We start from the raw sequence: 25,972 nt of genomic DNA, 5'->3' as shown, positions 1-25,972 counted from the left end.
GGATGATCTTCCACTGAATTATCCTTTGAAGAGACGCAGCAATAAATCATCATTTTAAAGATGTGAGCCATCATCACACAAGTTATGTCAATGGAGTTTCAGTTGTGGATTCTCCCTTTTCCCTGTGGCCCACCATGCCAAAACACAGCTGTCAATACTGTTTGGCTGCTGTAGCTGGCTGCAATCTGCACCTTCATTGTAAGGGAAACAAATGGCTATCCCTTCTCTCTCCCCACACCTCTCATCTGCTATCCTTCTCAGAGGCTGCAAGGTGGCACAGAGCTCACCAGGTGCCTGGGCAGCTGACCAGGGATCTCTCTGCTCAGCTTTGGTAACTCACAGACCACATACTCGAAGACTGTTGCCAGACCCACCCTTGGAGCTGCACTCAGTTGAATAATTTCTCTGTTCCTCAAATGAAGGTAAAATTTAATGACCCTTACAAAAGTGAGACATTAAAAGGGTGAGAAGAGGAAGCTTTCAGGTTTTTGTTTGTTTGTTTGTTTGTTTGTTTGTTTGTTTGTTTATCAGAGAACTCCATTGAAAATTGGGGAGGTTAACAGGCACACTTCAAGCAAATTAGAGATGATAGTCAAATACAGTACAATAAAGCAAGGCTTGAATAGAGCAGAGGAGGAAGGACAGGACAGAAAACATCACAGTGAAGAGCCAAACGCTTCTCTCCGACTCGAGCTCCTTTGGAAGCAGCGTGAGCTCCATCCAGAGAGCTAGGTGAGAACTGCATGTAAAGGCAGAGTCACCTAACCCTGACAAAAACCTTTTTTGTAAGATTTGCCTTCAGATGCTCTGGATTAAATTCATGTTTCAATCACAGAAAGGAAGGAACGGAAGAAGGATAGAGGTAAATTATTAGATGTTATCTCATTATATTGTTTTGTTACAAAGGGAGTGTAAAACCTTAACTCCAAAGTATACAAGGGCTAAAGGGATGATTCTCAGAAATCAAGGCTGCAAGACAATTGTTCCCTACGTCTATTGGAGTAGCAGATTTGATTCTTTTAACATGGTTTGACTCATCAAATTAGAAGTGTCCTCTCTGAGTAACTTAAAACAATAGGACAGACACAAAGAAAGTCACAGAGAAATATGTTGGCGATTAGACGGAGCTGACAAGCTGCCTAAAGCCAAATTCAAGAATCGATTCTACCAGAGGGTCTTTTGTAAGTCCTTTGGAGGTTGATGGTTCCTTTGATTGCAAGGCATCAGGCTGACAGACAGGTATACAAATCTGGCCTCAGCCAAGCGCAAAAGAAAGGTGGGCATCAGTCAGAAAACAGGAAGGAGAAAACAAAACAGTGAGTATCTGAATCACAGAGAGGATTTGCAATTAATTCTCTTTCAAAACTGACGTGTCATTTACATTATAGTGTTGCCTTCTAAAGATACAATCACCACAAGGCTCTCTATGATCACTATACAGACACCTAAATCCTGCACTGACTTTACTCTTCTTTCAGGAAATGAGTAAAAAAATTGTTAATGATCCAAATATGCCTTTAGTTAAAGAAACAGCTAAAGACAAATTAAATAGACCACATGCAGCAGGCCCAGTAAACAAAATCACTACCAGGTTTCTGCAGTTCTTTTCTTTTCAGAGCACTCGAACTTTTCAAGAATGCAATGAGATTAAAAATACAGAGGAAAAGCAAAATATATGAATCATGGTCATTTCCACACAACATACGGTTCTGCCATAGCATTTAGGGCAGGACCTCTAATTGGCATTGTTATAAGGGATAATGTAACAGTTACTGATGAAATCATAAAAGACCAAGACATTGTTTACCTAACTAATAACTTCCTTTCTTTACTTAATAGAATATAATAGGATATAGAACATTTCAGTTGGAAGAGACCTACAAGGAACATCTAGTCCAACAGCCTGACCACTTCAAGGCTGACCAAAAGTTAAAGCACATTGTTAAGGGCATTGTCCAGATGCCTCACACACACTCACAGGCTTGGGACATTGACCACCTCTCCAAGAAGCCTGTTCCAGTTTTCAACCACTCTCTAGGTAAAGAAATGCTTCCTAATGTCCAGTCTACACTTCTCCTGATAATGCAACTCTGAATTGTTCCCACACATCTTGTCACTGGATCCCAAGAAGATGACATCAGCACCTCCCTCTCCACTTCCCCACCTCAGGAAGCTGTAAAGAAGAGCAGTGAGGTGGTGTCTCAGCCTCCTTCTCTCCAAACCGGAACACCCCAAATCCCTAGCCGTTCCTCACAGGACATTCCTTCCAGCTCTTGCACCAGTCTTGTTGCCCTCCCCTGGATGCATTCAAGGATCTTTAGATTCTTCTTAACCACATAGTACCCCAGGTGAGGTTGCATCAATGCTGAACACAATGGGATGATCCCCTCTGCTCGTGCTGTGTTTGATGCACCCCAGGATGGGGTTTGACCTCTTGGCTGCCAGGGCACACACTGCTGACTCACATCGAGCCTGTTGCTGACCAGCACCACAAGATTCCTTTCTGCAGATCTGCTCTCCAGCCTCTCCCCTCCCAACTTACACTTGGTGCCTGCTGTTACTCAATACTCGGTGCAGAATCCAGCATGTGGATGACATTTATCAATAAAGAAACATCACTTTTACAGATCTGTATAATAAAGTAATACTGGGGCGTTTTTTAGCCAACCAATCTCTGCCACAGAATTCATATTGTCTGTGCTGCTTTATTAAAGCTTAAATAATAAAAAAGTAAGCATAAAGTGCTGGGCTCATGAGATTTAATTAGAACAGTGTAACAGATTTTGAAGTGTCTGTTGTACTATAAACTTTAGAGTTCCCCAGTGAATTATGTGACCATACATGTAGTAATCTATTTCTTGAATTAGAAACATGCTCATCCAAGCATTCCAGTATCTATCATTAGCAATAAATAATATTTAATAAATATGCACACACTCTGCATCTGGAAATCTACCAAAATGTATCTCTAGACTCTTTTCTTCCAGACAAGTAGCTGTTTCTGTGAATCTGAAATTAAACTTATAGTTGTACATGCTACCACATAATTGTTGCTACAACATCTAAGACCTTACATAATACTTGTATATTACAAGCTTGACCTGGTTCCTAGGTCAGTAAACTATAAAATGGTTGTTCAAGTCAGTGAGAATGGATTTAAAGCATTTGCTATTCATTTTCTAGTAGTATGGCTTGTAGTATTAGTTTTGCTGCACTTCTTGAATTTAGTTTGTCCTACATTATTCAGCCCAGACTCACCCCACTAACTTCAGAAACTTCAGGGAGATGCCTAAATTGGGAGTAAAGTACCATAAGCTTCCAAAATGTGTGTCAGCAGAGGGAAACAGGCATCTCTACTGACCCAAAACCTAACCTACCTTCTGATGAAAACCCTCCTTAAAATGGGAAAGGGAGAGCTTTTTTAGGGAGTTCATTAGTTTGTGGCAATGTTTGTGTTGTTTCCCTAATGAAAGGCAGGTAGCAAATGTTGAACAAAATCATTAAGCAGATTGTTATATAGAAATATCCTTATCAAGGAAATTATTAGAAAATCTTCCTGCTCTTATTTTGCACCAATTTTAACAAATATCTAAATTACAGATCATTATATTTCTAAGGGTATTTCTAGTAAAAAAAACAAGCATAACAGCCCGTAAGAAGTAATAACTGCAGTCCATTTACCATCAGGATAGCAGGAAATAAATGGCATTTTACTATTATTCTCTTGGTATAGAGTTTATTGGTGCATTTATGCAGCTCTATTTCATTTGCACATATATGAAGAGCGCTGCTGTATAAAATGTAAATGGCTGTATATGAGATCTAAATCTTTCCAATGATAAAATGTCTCAACAACCTTTTCATTAGAATTTCTAAAAAGCTTTGAAGGCCATGTTTGCTTTTTAATCAAAACACTGCTATTTTCATTCAAGCACAGCAAGCAGGAACAGTTCAGCTGCCCTTGCATGTCAATTTTTTCAAAGAGGGCTCTTACTAATTCACTGATATCTCATTGCCTCAACAAACAAGGACACAGACTTACACAATGCCCTCCACTTGGCTTTTTATATTCTTCTTCCAGTTGCTGCTCTAGGGACAGAGCTCTGCATTTGGACAACCTTTTTTCTACACATCATGTGCTGTAAATGTGGGAAGAGAGTGAAAAGGAAGCTTTGAATACATCCTCCTGCCTTCACCTTTACCTCCTGCATTCTATTGTCCCCCTATCTGAAAGCAATGGGGACCAGTAATGCCATCCTTGATCATAGCACTTCATAACTGGCATTATTCTATTGGGAAATGGATTTTTAGCTGTGATGGCCATTACACTCTTAAAAGATGGCTTTCAAGGTAGGCACTGGAGAAAGTATGAAACCTGGACTATTCTCATATCCCCTTCTAGGCTGGATCCTCTATCTCCACAGCAAACACCCTCAGCTGTCCCAGATGTTTTAGACACTATTTTCTGTTTGTAGACTGGGGTGTCCCTGATATCCCACTCAAGATGAAGACCTTGTCAAGAAAAGCCACCGTACAGGTAAATCTGAAACAAGCTCATAGTCTGCATCAGCCAGAGCCAGATGGGGAAATATGGAGGCAAGGTAAGAAGAACAAGGTAGGAAAAAAAACTTCCTCAGAGAAGTAGGAGCTCAGACAGCTCAGCTTCTAGCAAAACAAATGTGGCACATGTGCCTTCACAGACAAAATGATGAGTAATTAACTGGAACTGCAAGTACAGTCCATGACATTCTGTTGTCGCTCAAGTCAGATCTTTACCGTAACTGGATTTTACTCATTCAACATTTATATTTGTTACCTTCTCATGAGCTTTTCTTTTTGTTTCAGAGTCCATCCAGTCATTTTCTTTTTCCAACATGTCAATAAAAGCCCAGCGAATTCCTTCCGTCAACTCCTCCATCTGCAAAACATTTAATAAATCCCTCTCCAATAAAATATGTCATGTCAGAATCATTATAAGAAAAGATTTGGTGTACATAGGAGCAACAGATTTGGTTAGACCACAAATGATTTCAAATCAGATGGTATCTGCTGTCCTTTCTTGAAGCCTAATCTCTGTTTTCTCCAGTTCTCAGACACTTCTGAAACTAAGTTTTTTCCATGTTCTTTCCCTTAAGGAGTACCCCACAACTAGTTCATTGCTGATCCTTTCATGTCACATTTGTGAGAATATCCATCTTGAAATCATTAAAAATACTGAGAGATTTGTAGTCATTGGGGGAGATTTCTGACCCTTAGGTTCTAGATCACTGGCCCATGCAGAAGGAGCCAACTGCAAGGCATTTGCACAAATAAAGCCTTTTCTGCAGAGAGAACATCTGTAGCCTTGTTTGGTTTATGTCAGACTAAGATATGCCTTATAAATACTGCCAAAGAACTGAATTTGGACTGACAGTGCCATGATCCAAATGCAAAGAAGTATCCAAATATTTAGCCTGTATTTAGCTGCATTTGTGAAGCATTCCTACCATTAACTTACTGCAGGGATAGAGGCCCTGGCTCCCAACACTTAACTGCTTCTGTGGTCTTGAACCACCAGTGACAGCTTACATCTGTGCAAAGCTAGGAAAACCTGCAACTATTTTAGCTTGGCTGCTTCTTCAGACACCTCTACAAAGCCACAAACATATCACAAGCAAGTAAAAGAAATAATAATAGAACTGTTTAGTGAGAACACACACTAAGAAAACACTGAAATGACAGAAAACAATAATTCTAATGGCTAAGAGATGAATTTTATGAGTATAAAGAGCCCTAATGCCTATGCATCTGTCTCGAAGTCCAGAAAGGTGTACACAACCAGCTGCCTCTATTTATATCAACAGATGACCCTCATGACAGACAGCCACTGAGAATACCATGAGAGTGAGGCAGTTAGGGGGATCAAGCTGTTGCCTGAGTCCTTTAGCACAAATCAAACCAGAGCTGCAATAGCATAAGACATGACAGATAACCATTAGATGAAGACTTATTGGAGCTTTGTGTTACCAGTTCTGTTACATTTAAAAATAATGAAAGTAGCAGAGATTTATATAATTTTATTCTATAAATCTAGTAGTTCAGAAATATCATTAAAAGCAGGGACTAAACCCTGGAAAGTAACATTACCTTTAGCTAAATTGTCATTTATGTGTCAGATGTATATTTTAATCTGGAACTGTCCTTTGTCTGTGGTGCAGTCAGACAAAACACAGCAAAATTCCTTTGATTATTCATTTTTTCCTACCCTTTTCAAAAAACATTTTCTTATTTTTAGTGGCAATATGGTATAACTGGAGCAGGTCTAGCATTAAATATGACTAAAGAATCAACATTCACAGTAAACTGCATCCCAGGGAATAGGGCAACTTGAAGATATTGATGACAGAGCACTGACTCAATTAACTTAGTGCACTAATGAGGTGAACTCCCTGTATTTGGAGGTTACAAGTTCAAACTCAAGCTCTGCAGCTGGGCACTGGTGTATACTTAGGCTTTATGCAGCAGCTGTAGCTGTAGGGGGCAGGGGGAGAAACCTATTCCTGCTATCAAAGTTATTACTGAAACTGCTCAGGCGTATCTGTAAGAAACACTGCAGGCACTCTGAGTTAGAAACAGTGCTATATTTAGACACAAATAATGTCTTTCTTGATAAAAGGAGAGAAGTATCTAAGGTATGAAACATTAATCACAAAACATGGGGGGAAAAGGATCCATATTATCCATAACTCAGGATTTGCTTATCATAGACAGATATATGCCATGAGCCAGGAAAAAAAAAAAAAAAAAAAAAAAAAAAAAAAAAAACCCTATACAAATAAGAGTGCTTTATTCACATGCTTCCTTAAGAAAGAGAAATAGAGCTGAAAACCAGTGAAATGAAAATGATAACACCACAAACTATTAACTTGAAAAGCACACTTCTAAATGGAATGCAATGAATTTCACCTGTATCTAATTTTATCTCCATGGGCAGTTCACTTTAAGGCTGAATGATGTGACCAACACTATGAATTTTATATGCACTGCTCTCTGTGGATGCTACTGTGAACTTAGACTCGATAATTTCTCAAAGCTTTTGTCTAAAAGGAATGTACATGCTAAGAAGCATTGTAATTAGGTCACATTTCAACAGAAAACCATTCTCTTCTGCTTCTCAGAATTTTCCCTCACATATACAAAGATGAAAAAGTTTCCACCCCCTCCATAAAGTGTACATTTCTTACACTCCTACTCTTCCCACTTATCCTGTGCAGATATCATACTGTATATCCCTGACATATTTTTGCCATTAAATGGCCAAATAGCACATTACAAGCTATCAAGAAGCAGAGGATTGAAAAGCTGGATCTCAGAGAGGAAACTCCAGATGAAGGCAAGTAGCAAAAGAAATGCAGAACCTGAGAGGAAAACAGATGACAAAGATTTGGACGAGCCAAATAAGCGTGTGCTGTCTAAAATGGAATCCTTCCCTGACAAAGCAGTCAAAGTAGATAAAGTCAAACAGATAAACTTAGGCTACCTAGCCAGGGCAGTGTGGGGCTATCACAGAGCTGTTGCTCCCAGCACATGATGCTATTTTCTTAAATGGTTGTGCCTCTCCTGCATGGAGAGCTAAGTTCAATGACTAAATTAGTTAAATTAAAACTGATTATTGTTGAAAATCAATGGCAGTAAAAGCAGATACTGGAAAACCTCATAAGAAGAACATGAACTGAAAATTAGTCAGAAACTATTGATGCCTTAAGCCCCTAATGGTTTTTTATTTTTCTAATATTGGTAAGCCTTATAAGTTTTATAAGTAGATTTTAAAAGCAGCAACCCTCCCTCCTTTGTCCTTTGTCCCTTTCCCTTTCTCTCTAGCACCCTTGTTTACACATTCCTTAACCCTCTTACCCCATTCTATGCTCCCTATATCAATCCTACCCCTGAATACAGCAGAAATGTTTAGTCTTTTGTCAAGGCAAGGCCTAGATTGTTGGCAGAACAGCATATCAGGGCCTAAACCACAGAATACAGTCAAGAATTAGGTAATTATGTACCCTTTGTGCTCTGAGGGAGATGAAGATGGGAGGAACAGAGGGTCCCGAATGCCCCCCGACTCAATTCTCAGGGGGTGGACTCGGGGCGGACCAGAGTAAAGGCCACAGGGTGGACACACCTGGGATTGGATGGATGGTATTATAAAATGTAACATCTCAGGCACGGCCTGCGCGCGTCTTGTAACATCTTAGCCTTGGCAAAATAAACCCTTTCTTATCTCACCCCTAATTAACTGCTCTGGAGATTTTTTTCAGCACCTAAATTCCACGGCAACATATTGTGAAGGGTAATTAATTTGAATGTATTATTAAAAGAAGGGATAAAGGAGCTATCTTTGAAGTTTTGAATGAAGACTAACAATCCTCTGGACTCAAAAGTGTGGAAGAAGACTTCCTTTCACCGTTCAGCAAAACAGATTTGATTCACTCTCACCGTGTGGCTTTAAGCTTCCCTTTTGGGCCAGACATCATTTACATGTTTCTTGCTTAGATTACAGGTGTAGCACAGTCACAGCTTTCAAAGAGTAGCCCTGAAGCAGAGCAATCTTGACCAGTTTTTTAATTAGTCAGTAAAAGCTTTACCATAATGAGTTACTCTAGCTATCCCGGTCAGGGAAAAAGACCCCTGGGCAGATGGAGCTCGTCAGCCCTGTAAGGCCATCCATCTAAGAGAAGGTCACTCTAAACAAACCTACGTCCTGGGGACCTCACTGCCACTGTCCAAGCTTGCTCGGCCCCGGCAGATAAACCTTAGGATTAAAGGGTGGGCTCAGTTCAGCGCACGCTGGGTCTCACCTAAAAAATCCACTGCGCAGGCTCGAAGGGTTAATGACCTTTCCCAAATCTTCGCTCACGAAGACTGGCCATACATACACACTAAACCATTTTTCATCAGTACCCCTCACTTCATTCCTGAACAGCCTGGCTGTCATTATTTACACCATTTAACAGTGTTCAGCCTGGTTTTGATGTACATATTTGTCTGAAGGGATGCAGATGGAAAGAATGGGCAGTACCCACATGGGCAAAAAGTTAACATTTCATCAAATTTGTTCCACTTTCTCATTTTCTCCTTCTCCTTCTTCTTTTTATTTTTAATTCAATCAAAGCATTTTTAGGAATCTTATCTCTTTTTAAACTTTGATCTAACATCAGAGGCAACTTGTGAGGAGGAAGTCACTAATGGAAAGTTTCTAGACAGACATTGCAGAGGACTCACCATCTCTTTCTTGTCTTCTTGAAAATGGGCATTCACAAACATCTTACCCACAACGTAGGGGAGTGCATTTTCAACAAGGTCCACACATTTATCCCACTGAGGCAGCAAAGTTGTGGTTCCATGGATCACCTGTTGGCAGGGGCCATAACATCATACAGTTTAAGAAGTCTTAAACTTACAGTATAGTCTAAAGCATATTTGTCAAATAGCTACCAAAAGGAAAAAAATAATGATACATTACAGTTATTTCTACTTTCATCAAGTGCTATGGCAAATCTTTTGAACACCTCAAAATAGCTCTAAGATTTTAAACCTAGGAACAGTACAATGGTAATGACTTAGAGAGGCTAGGCTTAGGGGGTTAGTTATAGGAAGACATTCCCAAGTGTTAAATTTAGACTAATCTTGGTATTCTTTCTGTGTCAAGTAGAGAGACACTTTCCTATAGAAAATCCCTGCTCTATCTCCTGGAAAAGGTTCTCTCTTCACTGTCTAGGTGAGAAGCCTAAGGATATTTTCCTCATGAAAATTAGGTTAGTCCTTATGAAACACCTCTTTCAGAGCCCTCACTGCCTTGAACTAATGATGTCTAGCATCAGTAGGTACACGTGCACACCTTTTTGTCATTTACCTGTCCAAATGCTTTCACCACAATTCATGTAAAATAGTTGTTTTCAGTTCCTTTCCCAAACAGATTATTTTCAGGAAAAAACAAGGTTTGAGTCATCAAGAACACTGAATATATGTCTGTCCCCCTCACCACAAAAAAAATTAAGTATCATTCCATATTGTGGTAGAAAAATGTTGGTAGAACAGCCTGCATATTTTACTAAAGGAATGGTCATTAAACACACACTTTCAGGTCTGATGATGTCCCTACACCACCACACATGAGCTTCAAAAGAGGCATAGTCAAGACCGGTCAGCACACCAATGAATAAAATAAAACAAAACTCAAGAACATTTGCTGTCTTGGTTTCTGTTTCTCACAGGAAGAATGTTGTTACTGTGGATGCTTACTCAGTTACATTACGTTTGTTTGTGAAGATAGATCCTGTAAAAAACCCTACACACAACAAAATACAAGATGGGTCATGTAAGCAATAAGCAGCATTGATTTAAGAAACTTTTGTTGTTTTCAAGGTTCAAAGTGTTCCCTTTCCACTTAAGGAACCTATGCTTTTCCACAGAGAACAAGCAAAATTCCAGTCTAGTAGTAAACACCTGACAGCTGTGTAAAAGGAGAGTACAGTCAACATCAGACCAGATCACACAGGATATGGATTTTGGCCTCTCACAGATTATACAAGCCTCTTAAGCACTGATTTTGCAGTTTCTGAGCCTCTTTTTTCCACCATTATTCTCCTCCTTTGAGCACAAGATTAGATATCCAGCAAAACTGAAGGGTTTGGATTTGGTTTTTTTTTTTCAACAGGAAAAGATCTCATTGGAAAATTCCAAAGCAGCTTAACCCTCAGCCACCGAAGGTGAGATATTTTGGTTGTTCAGAGATTGATTTTCCCTATCATATTGTCTGTAATTAAACTTAATCAATGACTCACTTAAATACACTAGTGCATTCCATTTTCAAATGATTTTTATTAATAGTGTATGTGCAGTAATAGATTTTCAATGACAGAGAGTACACTGCTTCTATAAAAAAACATATTAGCCAAACCAATATATAAGATGATATTATTTTCTAAACAGAGCCAAATTTGAAAATCAACTTCTTTTCCAAATTCTTCAACCCTCATAAATAGCACAACACTTGAAAAAAAGATAAGAAAAAAAGAGAGAAGAAAATTTCCCTCTGGGGTCACAGTAAACCCACAATGGAGCTTTTTCCTGATGCAGGGGGAAGAAGGGGAGTTATGGCATTAGTCATCAGAGCTTGAAATTCCTTCCAAAAGCAGTCACTGAAAGAGCCAGGAGACAGAGCTGGCTTTTAGACTGTGACATACTATTATTACAACATAATAATTATCATCATTTTGAGGGAGGCTTGACTGTAAAGAAGACATAAAGGCAGCACAGGCTGTGAGACCAATAAAAATAGAGCTGAGAGGAATAGATTATATCTCACAGCTGGTTTATTGATATTTATGTTACAACAGCCAACAAGAACTCTCTCAAATGGTCCTCCTAATATTAATGTACCACTCTAAAACACAGTACTCCAGGTAGTAACAGTGACTATAAATAGCAGGTTTCAAGCCCTCCCAGTCAATTCAATGCTTCACAACACAATTAACCAATCTCTTCCCCAGGTGCCTCTGCACATTTACTAGGTCTCAAAGCACCACTGCAGAGGAGCTGCTGATAGTTGCTGACGTGGTTCTCAAAGCACTTTCTCTGGAGTCAGCAGGTTTGTCCTGTTTCTCAATCCAAAGCTTTTTTGAAGTTTCATCGTGTCTTTTCCCTCTCTTTGCAAAGATTTTAAGGTCTTGATGCCACAATTTCCACATATAAGTTGTAAAAGCCACTAATAGAAAACTAAAACCTGGTGAAAAAAAAAATACTATGCTTATGATAGGTGAGGCTGACTGAATTAATGAAACAATGCATGTATAAAATATATCCTTTCCTTTAAGGGTCACTGATTCATCTCATGGTCATGTCTTTTCAATAGCCATTCAATCTTTCATTCATTTAACTGGCAAGAGGTTGGTGGGTCCTTCTTATGATCCTAAAGTGCCTTTAGTTTTCCATACTCTGACTGGACAAATCTATTCAACAAGGCCTTTGCCTTGGACTCCACTTCTCATGTTATTTCTGCTGACCTGTGAAGTCTGTTCCACTGAGCTGTTTACTCTACTTAAATTTAGCTATTAACTATTAGCTACTGCTGTTTACTGCACTTAAAATCTCCATCTCCAGGTCCCAGGGGGAGATAATGGGAATGAGCTGCTGACTCACTGCCCTTAGGGTGCTGTAAGCTTTCACAACCATTTATGTGGCCAGAATTGTTTAATTTATTCATCAATGACTTGGATGAAGGGGCAGATGCCTCCTCATCAAATTCACTGATGACACAAAGCTGGGAGGAGTGGCCAATACCCCAGAGGGCTGTGCAGCCCTTCAGAAGAGCCTTGACAGGCTGGAGAAATGGGCAAAGAACAGTTGAAATTCAAGGGTAAATGAAGAGTTCTGCACCTGGGGAAGAATAACCCCAGGTACCACTACAGGCTGGGAGCTGACCTGCTGGAAAGCAGAATTCTCTGTGGAGAAGAACCTGGGCGTCCTGGGGGACAACAACCTGTCCATGAGCCAGCAGTGCCCTTGTGCACAAGAAGGCCAAAGGTATCCTGGGCTGCATTAGGAAGAGCATTGCCAGCAGGCTGAGGGAGGTGATCCTGCCCCTCTGCTCAGCCCTGGTGAGGTCACACCTGGAGTGCTTTGTCCAGTTCTGGGCTCCTCAGTACAAGAGGAGCTCCTGGAGCAGGTCCAGTGGAGGGAGACAAATATGAATAAGGGAATGGAACATCTCTCTTATGAAGAAAGGCTGAGGCAGCTGGACCTGCTCAGCCTCAAGAAGAAATGACTGAGGGGACCTCATCAATATCTGTAAGTATCTGAAGGGAGGGTGTTAAGAGGATGCAGTCAGGCTCTTCTCGGAGGTGTTAAGAAATAGGATGAGAGGTAACAGGCAGAAACTGATACACTGGAAGTTCCACCTGAATATGAGGAAGAACTTCTTTACCGTGTGGGTGACCATGCACCGGAAGGTTGCCCAGAGAGATTGTGGAGTCTTCCTCACTAGAGATATTCAAGAAATGTCTGGATGCAATCCTCTACCATGTGTTATAGGATGGCCCTGCTTAAGCAGGGAGATTGAACCAGATGACCAGCTGTGGTCCTTTCCAACCTTACCCGTTCTATGATTCTGTGACAGCCTTGATGAGATTATTAATAACCATTGAATCAACTTGAATTAAATTTCTCTCTAAACTTCTGGAGAAAATACCCATAGAAGTGACAGTAGCTAGTCACCATATTAAAATGCACAGTGTTCAAAGCTTAACATTTCCTTTCAGGAATTTTTCTGGCCATTATATAATTCAATGTAACTCAGTATTATGCTGCAGACTGGCTGATGGCCAGCATCAATCTATCTTTCTTACCTGACTAGCAAGGAATGTCCCAGGAGAGGACACATTTACAAACATGTCATTGTGGTTCTGACAGCCAGTTTCATTTTACATGAAGGAAACAGCACCTTTAACAAGACTGATTTGAATATGATTTCAGAAGTATAAGGGATTGCCTTTCCTATGCAATTTCTATCAAAAATCTCTTGGAGTTTATTTTTAGGTATGTGATCAGCTCAGAACAATTCCAGTACTATCCAAGGAAAGACATTACAGGTGCTTCAAGTAGTCACTTTCATGCCTCACCAGGGAGGACAGAACACCCACACCTCCCGTACCACATCACTGCCAGCATCACACCAGCCTCCTATTACCATGATGTCACCAAACAGCTAATTTTCATAATAGCAAACAGAGTTCAGCATCTAAAGTGGCTTGGAAACGAGACAAAGCACCAATCAGTTTCAGTTTCATTTTTAGTTTACTTAAAGAGCCCTCACGCTGCCCACAGGATTACCAAAGTGGCTTTCTATTCAGGGTTCACTCAGGCAAATACACGTGTTTTACATAAATGCCCATATTACTTAATAAATAATTAGTTCTGCTCTCATAGCTTGTGGCAGTCTTCTGGTTCTTCCTCATCCCCAAGCTGGAAGACACCTGATCACCTTCTTTGTGGAAATGGCTCATATACGGATGTGCTAGAGCTCATGTAAAGTTGGTATTAGAGCATGAGAGAGGTTTGAGCAAGCTTAAAAAAACTGAAATCTTAAGATTTCTGTTTTACCACAGCTATATTCACACATGGACAAACAGTAAGTTTTTCAAAAAGTTTAGGTTTTGGCCAAATGGTTTTGGCCTGCAGGAATAGCATAGGTCACAGCCCCCATGACCTAAGTCAAAAATGTTCCAGCTTTCAAGTTTCTGCAAAAGAAGACTAAGATTTTTAAAGAGTAGGTCCCAAAAATTGTTTAACTTACTCTAAAAGACATTTCTTTTAGTGTCATATACAAAAATATGTATGTCAATTGTTTCAGAGTTAGTCTTCAACAAGAAAAATTAAATTCAAGAAATTCATCCAGCATAGAAAATATTTTGTGTTTTACAAAAAATATAAGCAAGTATAAGGGTAACCAACAGTGTCACCACTAATAGCATTTTAAATGCTATGAAAGCATTAACTTACCCGAGAAAATTCTAGCCATCGATACTGGAAACGTCTGCTGAGATTAAACAACCTTGAATAAACCATCCTCCACACCAGGTAGTTGGCAAGAGTCCTGTTAAATCAGAAATATTTTTATCAGGCATCTAAACACATATGATGTACCACATAGCACTCAGAGAAATATCTCGACAAACATTTCACCTCATTGGTGGAAATTTCACCTTGGAAGTTAGTGATTGATGACCAAACCGATAAAGCCCAATTACACAGGAGAATCTGTATGATTGCAACCAGTTATTATGTAATTGCACCATGATAACCATGTTCTAAGGGTTATTTATAACAAGTCTATCACTTTTATGTCATTTTCAGGTAATGTCTTTTCCAAAAGGCAGCTTTCATTTTCCTTAGAAGTGACAAGAACTGTGTTATAATAATAGTTGCATAACAGTTCTATCCAGAGACAACTGATTTTTCTTTTGTAGATCAAAGTGAATGTTATCTCTCCTCATTAGTAGGGCACATAAATGGTAACAGAGTAGATAACAGTCCATCCCATATACACTATCATTATCTCATATTTGTATCTTTCATTAGAAGTTATCAATATGCTTTAAGATTTCCACTCCTCTCAGAGTTATTAAAGTATTACCATTCTTATTTTGTCAGATGGATAATTGAAATACCAAAAGGGAGAAGTCTCAGTAACAAAAATCTAAGAATTGAGGCTGAGAGAGCCAGGAAGAGCTTGTTTAAAATTCCCAGGAGACCTGACATCCATGCCCCTTCTCTAAAACTTCAAGCAGCTGACTGGAGGATTTATCTAGTCTAGACTTATCTCTTCCCCTGTTCAGCAGTGGCTGTATGAGGTAAAGGTGCATTCTGAAATATGCAATTCAACTCTAAACAGTCTCGAAACAAATCCAGTAATGGCCTACACATATTATTCTCATCTTCTCTTTTACATAACATGTTTTTTCAAGGATAGTCATTGCTTTAAAGCTATGGATATCCAAACATCATTTACTCTACACTGGGATATACATAACATTTTGGGCAGGCCATAGACTTTTCCATAGGTAGGAAAATTGCTTCTTTGCAACCAAAGATGCTGTTATGGACTGTCTGAACAACACCCCCATCTCTAAAAATCCCATTTCTGCACTCTCTCATTGCCACAGGTGTGGGGCAATGTAGCTGTTGCTACATTGTCACTCCATTATCTTCATTGACAGACACATCCCATACGTTTCCCTCCTCTGAATCATAACATGACATAATAAACACACTTCGTGGGCATGTTGTATTTTCCTGAGACATAACTTCAGTTCTCCCTCTAACCAAGCTCCAGTCCTCCCACACAAAGCCTTCAGCTCAAGATGCATTATTGCATTTCTCACTATGGGCATATTCCCTCTTTTAGTATACAGATATATCATATAGTGAACCTAAATGCCCACAATAATCATAAAACAGATCTGAAAAAGCTTTTTAGCATGAATAATGTACATTTATAAGACAGTATATGTTGCAAAAGGCAAAATAGTTAGCTCTGCTTAGATGATCAAACCATTTTGAGATAATGCTTTGGGTCATTAAAAATTCATTTCAAACTGTGAAATACCAGAAAGTACAGAATTTCCCCTTAACAAATTTGTGACAATGTGGAATTTTCTCACTCAATGGCAAGTGAAGCACCCTAAAAACACTCAGATCTCATTGTTTTTGTAAATTACTAAAACTCTATAAACCTCACATCTATCTGCCTCAGATATTTCAACAGGGCTGAAGAGCATCCATTCTCCTGCATCAACTACTGTGTGTATCTGAAACAGGATATATGTAAGTCCTATAGATTAAAAGGTTTAAAGATTTAATTTTGATCAAAAGTCTTAGGTAAAAAAAATCATCTAAACAGATCACTATCATAAACCAATTATGTATTACAATTTGGTACTTAATTGCAACCAAAAAATCAGTGCTCTCTTCTGTGTGCTTCTTGTTCTCATATAGTGATGTTTGTCCTTACATTTGAGTTGGGGAACCTCTCCCAGATTGGCAGTGAATAAAAGACTGAAATTTGTAAAGGATGGGTCTCAAAAAGGTGACTTATTGAAAGACAAAAATATCAACAAGAATTCAGAAATGTTTGTGCCAGACATAAGTAATGAAAGCAGCTGACAGTTGCAGTAAATATCTCACAATTAATTGAGGTTTGTTTTAACTTGAGAAGGAAAAGGCTGACACATCCTAAAGCCAAGCTGTCTGATGAGACTAATAATTCCTGAATGTAATCACACTAGGATCCACTGATGCATACAATGCATAAAACAGGAAGGTTTCACTTCAAAGTGCAGAGTTATGTTTATTTGCTGTGTGGGTGGGCAACAGGGGGAAAGGTTGAGGGGGTTTATTGTTGTTACATGTCTGAGGGGTAGTGTTCTTTAGTTTGTTTTTTAGAACTATATAAAAGAGTAATTTATCTGAATTTGTTTATCAATTTTGGGGATGATTATTTTACCTTTTAGGCTGACTATAAAACTTCAAATCATGTTCATCTCCAGTTGGTTTAAAAACCGACACTTTTTGTTTACAAAATGCTTTCTGTGCTTATCTTAGGGTGATTTCCATCCCAGTTTCACAAATAAGTTCACTGAGGCTCAGATAAGTTAACCTCTACACATGGAGCAAAATCCAACACAAAAATAAAACATAAAAATCCTCTCTGCTTTTTCAATGAGACCAGAGCATTTGTTGTTATAACCTTTCAGAAGAGTACAGTACATAGCCCTCTATTTTAACTTCCAAATGGCTGTTACAGAAAGTGTAGGCTCACTCTTAACCAATATGACCATTATTGTGACATACACTCCCAAAGGAAGTGGTAGGGAACTTGTTTGTTGGGACAGTTAAATTTGTAACAGGGCTTATGAATATTTACTAAAGTACTCTCTGTCCTGTCTGGGAATAAAGTAGGTTACTCGTGTAAAATTCTGTGAGTTTGCAATATTTTAATCAACAGCCATGGTAGCAATTAAAGAGGACAGATTTAATATGAGATAGATGGACAAATTAATTGACATTTTAAGAAAAAGACTCCTTTCACAAATTTTAGATCTGTTTGAAAATTGTATTTAGAATTGAGTCACTAATCAAATTATAAGTACTGAAAAACTTCTGCCTTATTGCTAGAGGCACTAGTTCAAGTTAAATTATTTTAACTTCTCTCTCTAATTTTATTCAGAGGCTGGACCAGAAAGGAGATCTAGTGCCTCCATCCCCCTCTAAAGAAAATTCCTCATATGCTACAGGAATTGAAGTACTTGTCAATTGACAATATCAGGATGCAAAGATAGGGTAAGGTAAGACAAAGGAAAAAGGGGCTGCAAGCAAACTGGAAAGGGACTTTTCACAAGGGCATGTAGTGATGGGACAAGGCTTAAAAATGAAAAAGGATAGATTTATCTGATAATAGGAGGAAATTCTTGACTGTGAGGGAGATGAGTCACTGAACAAGTTGTCCAGAGAAGTTGTGGGTACCCCATTCCTGGACGTGTTCAAGGTCAGGCTGGCCTTCCCCTTAAGGGTGGGTCATAACAGTGGGGTTTTGAGCAACCTGGTCTAGTGCGAGATGTCCCTATCCTCAGCAAGAGGGTTGATACCAGATGATCTGTAAGGTCCCTTCCAACCCAAACCACTCTATGATCCTATGAAACTAGTTATCCATTCCGATATCTGTAAGAATGATAAAGCTGTTTCTTTCAGCAGCTGCAAACATCTCCAAAAAGGATGCAATTTACAGTGTCCTATTTATGGCTCACATAAAGCACCAGCACACAGATAACAGGGGAGGGATATAAGGGGCTCCTAACTGGTGCCAGCACAGCTCTATCTCCCCCCTCACACGGCACAGCTGTACCGGAGCTCTGCTGTTGCTCATTTATATCACAGCTACATACATACACCTCTTCCTCCTGTAACAGAGATAAACCCCACTAAAAATTAGTCAGTACCCCAAAAAATTGAAGGAATCTCTGAAGACTTCTTATGAAGAAAGTGTGACTTACTTCAGCACTGAACACATGACATGACTTAGGATAGCTATCCCAGAGCTGATGGAAACTCCTGCAGGCTAGTTGCTCAGCTTCTTGGGCAGCTTGTTATGGAGAGCCGTGCTCCTTGACTGGAGTTGCAGCGGTGCCCTGGCTTGGGAACTTCAGACAGATCCCTGAACCACACTGCTGCACCAATTTCAAGCTCCGCACAGTAATTTGGTTATATGTAGTCAAGTAAAATTCTGCTAAATTCACTCTACACCGTGTCAATGTACTACCTTCTAATAATACTGCCATATGAATGATTTCATGATTCAAGATTGCTCAGCAAGTTCTCTGAGGGAGAAATTTTTAATACAATGATTCTGAGTCCATATGACTTGCCACCTCCAACACAGATAATTGCCTCTGTAATCAGACAATTTTCACTCCATTCTTCCCTCCACTTGAAACAAACTTCATGGAGTACTTTACCAGATCACTGGGGCATGAACCATCTTTTGTGACATTTTGAATTGTACCCATGCTAGCAGGATGCTCATCTGGAAATAGGACACACAAGGCATTGGAATAAAAGTATAGTTTAGGGATAGATTTGTAACTGAAAAGAATATGAACTTTGTGATAGTACCTGTGTTTCATAATGACACTGCATCTCCTGAAATGATGAGAATTTAATTAACATTCTAAACACTGAAGCAAATCTAAGGATTTACTAGGAATTTGATTGGTATAGATATTTGCAGTAACAAATAAAATTCATAGGTGTTTACATTTACTTAACCTTTAAAATATCATATGGAGAATGACAAATGAGATTACCTAAAAGAAAATATCCTTGTTAAGCTTTCAGAGTTCACCCTGACCTCATTGTTAGGAGTTCACATTAAGATAACTTCCTAATTTTCTCAGGCCAGATAACAAGGTTACTTCTGGAGCACATTTTGACATTTGAAGTAATGAACATTATCACCTAATAGATAAATATGATCTTTGTTATCATGCAAGGGCTGTTGGGATGCATTTTACACACAAGAATTTGAAGCCTGCTTGGGTTGAGTTTAAGCACTATTTGCCATTTGTAACACTTTAGGATGCAAATTGCTTAAGGTAAGACTGGTCAGAAAATGCCTAAGCCATTATCAGCTACAACATATGCAGTGAGAATATACTGGAATGAGAGATTACTTTTGCCCAATCCTCTTCTCCCAACCTGTGGGGCCAGAAAGCTGGTCTCCAGCTTTGCTGAAGGCAGATGTTGCCATTATTTCTAGCCATTACTACAGCCTCCTTCTGTCATGACACACAGGATGGCTTAACTTCTCTTGAATACTCAGATTTTCCCTGAATAATAAATTACTGGAAAAAAGTCTCCAAGTATTTACTCCATAGTTACAGAATATATTTGCATGTAACTCTATCTGTATACTGGGAATAACTAATTCTCTGCTGTCTTGCTAGATGTGCATCCTCTAAATCACTGCTTTATCCCCACTGGTGTAACTAACTTTGAGATAGAAAGCATGGACAGCCCAAATAATTTAAAAGATTTTCTTCAGAAGATTAAGATTGGTGGCACACTAACGGTATTTGTCTGAATTTTATAAAGAAAGGATATTTGATAATCTGTAGGCAGATCAGTAATTTATATTTTTCTTATTGTTTGATGTGTGTGCTATTTTTACAGGTACCATGAATTGATGTAAGCATTCCATCACTAGAGACACAGAGCAATAATATAAGAATAACTCTTCTGAATTAGGTTTTTTGGTGTTTTTTTTTTTCTGAAGCATACTTTTAGTCGTGATATTGTACAATCAGCAAAGATTGATATTTGGAGACAATATTTAACAATATTTTTTTTAAAGTTCAGCAACACGCCTCAGCAGAGAACAAATTATCACAGAAATCCCTTAGATGTCATCAGTAATGATGTTTCAAATGGGGTGTTGCTTTTTCATCACTGCTCAAAGCTGTCTTGCTTCCCCGTGCAAAGTACATCTAATATGTTTAATCTGAGATACCTGCATTCTACAACTATGTTCTACAGATGTAAATCATTTCACAAGATACAAGACCCTATAAAAGTAGGAGATGCTGAATGCATCTGGAAAATGCAGCTTTACTGCAACCTGAGTTTTCCATAGAAGACAAAAGGTGTTGGAACTACAAATTCTCCTGCTACACACAAGGTAATATCTATATCCTCATTCAGACAAAACGAAACAGACCATTTTAGTAGAGACTTGATTCCAAGAATATCTGAAACTCCTGAAAAATACAGGAAAAGCCCAGCATTTCATGTAACCTTATAAGTGTGGGTGAAATCATCATAGGATCCTTACTTTTTCCTTTCATTTTCTAGTATCCTGAATAAATCTTTGAAGTACTGGGGAACACGGACAATCACATTTTCTGAAGGACCTATATCTTTAAGCTCAGGATAGAGTTTGGTGTCAATCACCTTCTTGATGTATCCCAGCCAGTCAAACTGCAATGACAAAGAGAAGACTGGTTAAATCAGATTATGAAGAGAGATGATTTATTAACTAAGTTGCACCTTTAAAACTAATGGTTTCAAAGCTTTACTTATTAAAAATTTAGAAACTATTGCACTTCGTCATTACATGTGTTTTTAATCCTCAGTAAAATCGTAACTGTATTTAAAAGAACATATATTGTAAATGAGCACACACATTCCTAACGATATTCCTTTAACATGCTTCTCTGCACACTAAAGGCAATTTTAATTACATAGGTCAGATATTAAAAGAATAATTTTGCAATTATCCCCAACCAACCTGTGGAATCATGGCACTAAGCTCTGATATGTTCATTTTATTGTACATCACCTCACTTGTTCGATTTTCATATGGAATCATGATCTGGGAAAGAGAAAAAAACCACAAAACCATCAAAACAAGGATTATCTTGCAGGGACCTGCTCTTACGTCATTACTGTCCATCATAATCCCAGTGCAGAAATATCTCACCACTTGTTTCCCAAGAATTTAGGGCATTAACTTCCCTTTCTGGGAATGACATTTAACTGGAAGAAACAGAACTTAGTTCATTTTAAGTTTAACTCATTACTGGGGAATTTAGTGAGGTACATGTCTTCTTTGAACATATTAGACCAATTTCAGCTCTGATTATACCAAGGAAAAACATGTTAATTCATAAGATATAAAAGTACACCTAAACCATTAATACTTATTCATCCCATCATATCAGGTAGAAGCCAGCTCCAACCTATATGGTTTAAAAGGCTGAACCTGAGACAGGCATACTGGAAGTACAGCTCATGTCTTGGATTTGAACATGTTCTTGCTGTAGCCTTACTCCACCTGAGGGAAGAGCCAGATGAATACAAGTTTCTCCTCATTTCACCCCATCATCCTGATTTCCATAGCAGGAACCCAGGTACATAGGCCAGACACAAATTAAAGCATTCCCCAACCAGGCCTTCCATCTGGGTGACCAGAGGAGCCAGACCTCAAGTTCCTCTGTAGTGTCACAGCAAAGGAAATCCTAAATATAAAGCAAGTCCTTTTATAACTAACAAGAGGGACATTCAGACTCCAACATGGCCCTATGGTACTTAATAGAAAAACAAACCAAGTACAAGACATAGGTCTAATTTTCCTCAGTGCTAAAGAGAAATAAAACTTCCTGATGGCAATTCCAGCCCCACCCTAAGGTAAATCCTATGCAACGAGCTGTATGCTGTGCAGTTTAAAGAGGACAGAGATTGACGCCAGACTAACCAGACAGCTGGCAGTTCTCCAACCAAAATTCTCCAGTAAGTGTCTGCGGTTTTACTATTGCTCAAGCCACACAGGAAAATAAAAAACTACTTTCTTCTCCCTTTCTGCAAATTTGATTTATCTGAAAAATCTTTAAACTCTTCTTGAACCCATTTACTCTCTTCCTCTCAGAACTTTCTCTCCTTCTCCAGTCATTCAATCCTAATAAAAATCATCCTTGTACATAACAAGTTCTCTTAAAGCATGCCACTTTCTTATATTCAAAGTATTCTTGCTGCCTCTTCTTTAGCATACAAGTTCTCCATTATATATGTTTACTTAGAACAAATGCAGGGGAATACAGGATACAGTAAAACCTTAAGTGACAAACAGGACTACCTCCTTTGAATCAGTAAAATGTTTATATATATATAATCATTGTGCTCATTAGGGATTATGTAATAGTTCATATCCCTGGACTCACACCTAATATCTGGACAGACATGAGGAAGATTATTCATACTAAAGGAAACCATGAGCAAGCATGGTTTGTCACATAACAATGTGCATTAACGATCCTGAGGATTTTTACATGATCTGTGTCATCTTATACGGCAACTTCACCTACATACTTTGTACTCTCTGTAAGACATTCGTTAAGTAAAGCATTAGAGCTACCAGAGCTAGCAATGCATCTTCTAATCACATCAATGATAAAAGGAAGAAATGTTTACTGTTTTTCAAGTCTACTGGGTCACAATGAAGTATTTGCTCATTAGTCCATCCACGCTAAGTAACTGAAGCTGAATATTGGGCTTTATTTAGAGTTGTGGCAAATTTCATCCCTTTCAGCAGAAAAAATGGAAACACTGACTTACTACTATTGCGGATGGCCCTCACTTCTGTACAAACACACCATTAAGAAGCATCACTGCCTTTCCTCCTGTAGACTGCAACTGCAGAACCCAGATAAAAGTCATCTGTTGCATCACCTGTCCTGTGCAATAGGCTTCTCTGTTAATGAGAGACCACCATTTCAAAGGGAATAGCCTCTCAGCTCAGCTGGCAGTTATGCAAACCAGTTTGTAGCTCTAAACTTTGGTGTTTTCCCAGCATTGAGGTTAACTCTTCTCTCTAGCTTTAGAAGTTGAAATGATCGTGGAGTTGCAGCTGCCAGGGACGGGATTCCTGTAGTAGCCATACTGAAGGAGGGATACACAGAAATAAAAATGCACCTTCAAACAGTAACAAGCCTAACGCATAAATTAAACTCCACAAGGGGGCAAAAATGTCTCCAAGTAAATGCCAGAACCAAGTACTAGATTTAAATACACTTAGCTTTACCAAATTCAGTTGTCCCCTTAAATTAAAAGTCATGGAGTTTCTCATCTACTCTCCCTGAGTACTCCATGAAAGCACCTCAGGAGCTAAGGGTGGTGCTACTGTAAACACTACCCTCTCACTACCACCTCCAGTATCCCACCTCAGTCTTGCACTGCTTTTAGACTGTTCTACAGAGAATCAGCCCAGTCTGCTTCTTGAACAACAGGGTAATATATTCGCAACATGGATGCACAGCAGGGATTCAAATTCTACCCAGCTTCACAATTACAGTATCATAGAATCTCTTAGGTTGGAAAAGACATGTAAGGTCATTGAGTCCAACCATTAAACCCACCACTGCCAAGTCCACCACTAAACCACATCCTCAAGTGCCACATCTACATGTCTTCTAAATACCTCCAGGGATCGAGACTCAATCACTTACCTAGGCAGGCTATTCCAGTGCTTGACAACCCTTTTGGTGAAGAAATTTTTCCTAATACCCAATCTAAATTGACCCTGACACAACTGGAGGCAATTTCCACTTGTCCTGTTGCTTGTTACTTGGAAGAAGATACAGACCCCCACCTCACTACAACCTCCTTCCAGATAGTTATAGAGAATGATAAGGTCACCCCTGAGCCTCCTTTTCTCCATGCTAAACAACCCCAGATCCCTCAGCTGCTCCTCATAAGACTTGTGCTCCAGAGCATCTCAATGTTTTTCTTGTAGTGAGGAGCCCAGACCTGAACACAGGATTTGAGGTGCAGCCTCACCAGTGCCAGGTAAAGGGGGATCATCACTGCCCTAGTCCTGCTGGCCACACTATTTCTGATACAAGTCAGGATGCCATTGGCCTTCTTGACCACCTGGCTCATGTTCATCCAGCACCCCAAGGTCCTTTTCCACCAGGCAGCTTCCAAGCCACTCTTCTCCAAGCCTGGAGTGTTGTGTGGGGTTGTTGTGACCCAAGTGCAGGACCTGGCACTTGGCCTTGTTAAACCTCGTACAATAGGCCTTGGCCCATCAATCAGGTCTGTCAAGATCCCTCTGTGGAGCCTTACTACCCTCCAGTAGACCAAGAGAGCTGCCTGACTTGGTGCACTCTGCAAACTGACTCAATTCCCTCATCCAGATCATTAATAAAGATATTAAACACGACTGGCCCAAATACTGAGTTCTGGGGAACACCACCTGTGACTGGCCACCAGCTGGATGTAACTCCATTCCCCACCACTCTCTGGGCCCAGCCATCCAGCCAGTTTTATAACCCAACGAAGAGTGTGCCTGAGCAGCCAGTTCCTCCCGGAGAATGCTGTGCGAAACAGTGTCCGAGGCTTTACTAAACTTTAGGTAGACAACATCCACAGCCTTTCCCACAACATCTAGGTGGGTCACTTTGTCATAGGAGATCAGGTTAATCAAGCAGGACCTGTCTTTCATAAACCCATGGTGACTGGGCCTGTTCATTTGGTTATCCTGTATGTGCTGCACGATGGCAACGGCGATGATCTGTGCAATAACATTTTAGAGCACCGAGGCCAGACTCACAGGCCTGTAGTTTCTCAGATCCTCCTTGTGGCCCTTCTTGTAGATGGGCATCACATTCACTAACTTCCAGTCAACCCACCTAATTTCCATGACAGCTATATCACAGTTTTCCAGCTGCACAATGGGTACCAGTGCATTGCTGTAGATGCACTTCAGCCAGGATATTGATCCCATCACCTTTTCAGGGGAAGAAGCCCTGATTCCTATGGGACCAGCTGAGCTTCCAGAGCTTCTAACACATCAACAATCCCTGCATCTTTGTTGCCACATGGATCTCCATCCCCTACTTCCACTGAGATGGCAGACCGAAGGACCTCGCTAGCAAACTGTTCCTTAAACATTGCTATGCCACCCCCAGGCTTATCTCTAGTGAGCCTGGTTCACATTACAATTTAAGAGACCAAAGGTATTTGACTAAGGTTTTTTCCCCGGAGAATAAAACAATGAATTTAACAATCAATTAAGGGAGAAATATTATTAATCCTTTCTTCATCAGGATCTGCTCCTTTCTTTCAACTTCTAAAAAGCACTATTGCTACCACTGTTGATATAATGAATTTCATTTTGAAAAAGGATTGCATTAGATTACCAACCTCTGCTATTTTAACTTCCAGTTTTAGAACTGATTTCATATCAGATTCGGCTCGTGAAGCATTTGCACCCAGAAGCACTGCTGTATCAACCATGAACTGCAAAAAGGCATCTCGGTACTGTAAAGAAACAAAAAGAATGATGTGACTACTGGATTTGCTCTTGAGCAGAGCTGTAGCAGTAAACCAG

At 39.5% G+C, this 25,972-nt stretch overlaps 1 protein-coding gene across 1 annotated transcript in view; it reads right to left on the bottom strand.

Annotated features, from left to right (window-relative positions):
• Positions 1-25,972, bottom strand: part of PHEX (phosphate regulating endopeptidase homolog, X-linked) — a 99,717-nt gene that overhangs the window by 45,305 nt on the left and 28,440 nt on the right. The window contains exons 7-12 of the mRNA XM_017831507.1: positions 25,786-25,902; positions 21,374-21,457; positions 20,918-21,063; positions 14,536-14,629; positions 9,259-9,387; positions 4,817-4,918 (exon numbers count right to left, since the gene is read on the bottom strand). Coding sequence (XP_017686996.1) covers positions 4,817-4,918; positions 9,259-9,387; positions 14,536-14,629; positions 20,918-21,063; positions 21,374-21,457; positions 25,786-25,902 — 672 coding nt within the window. The remainder of the gene's footprint in view (positions 1-4,816; positions 4,919-9,258; positions 9,388-14,535; positions 14,630-20,917; positions 21,064-21,373; positions 21,458-25,785; positions 25,903-25,972) is intronic.

This window comes from Lepidothrix coronata, unplaced genomic scaffold (genome assembly GCF_001604755.1).
Source record: "Lepidothrix coronata isolate B3197 unplaced genomic scaffold, Lepidothrix_coronata-1.0 Scaffold191, whole genome shotgun sequence".
NCBI lineage: Eukaryota > Metazoa > Chordata > Aves > Passeriformes > Pipridae > Lepidothrix > Lepidothrix coronata.
Note: the sequence above shows the minus strand (reverse complement) of the source record. Positions and strands in the feature narration are given on the sequence as shown.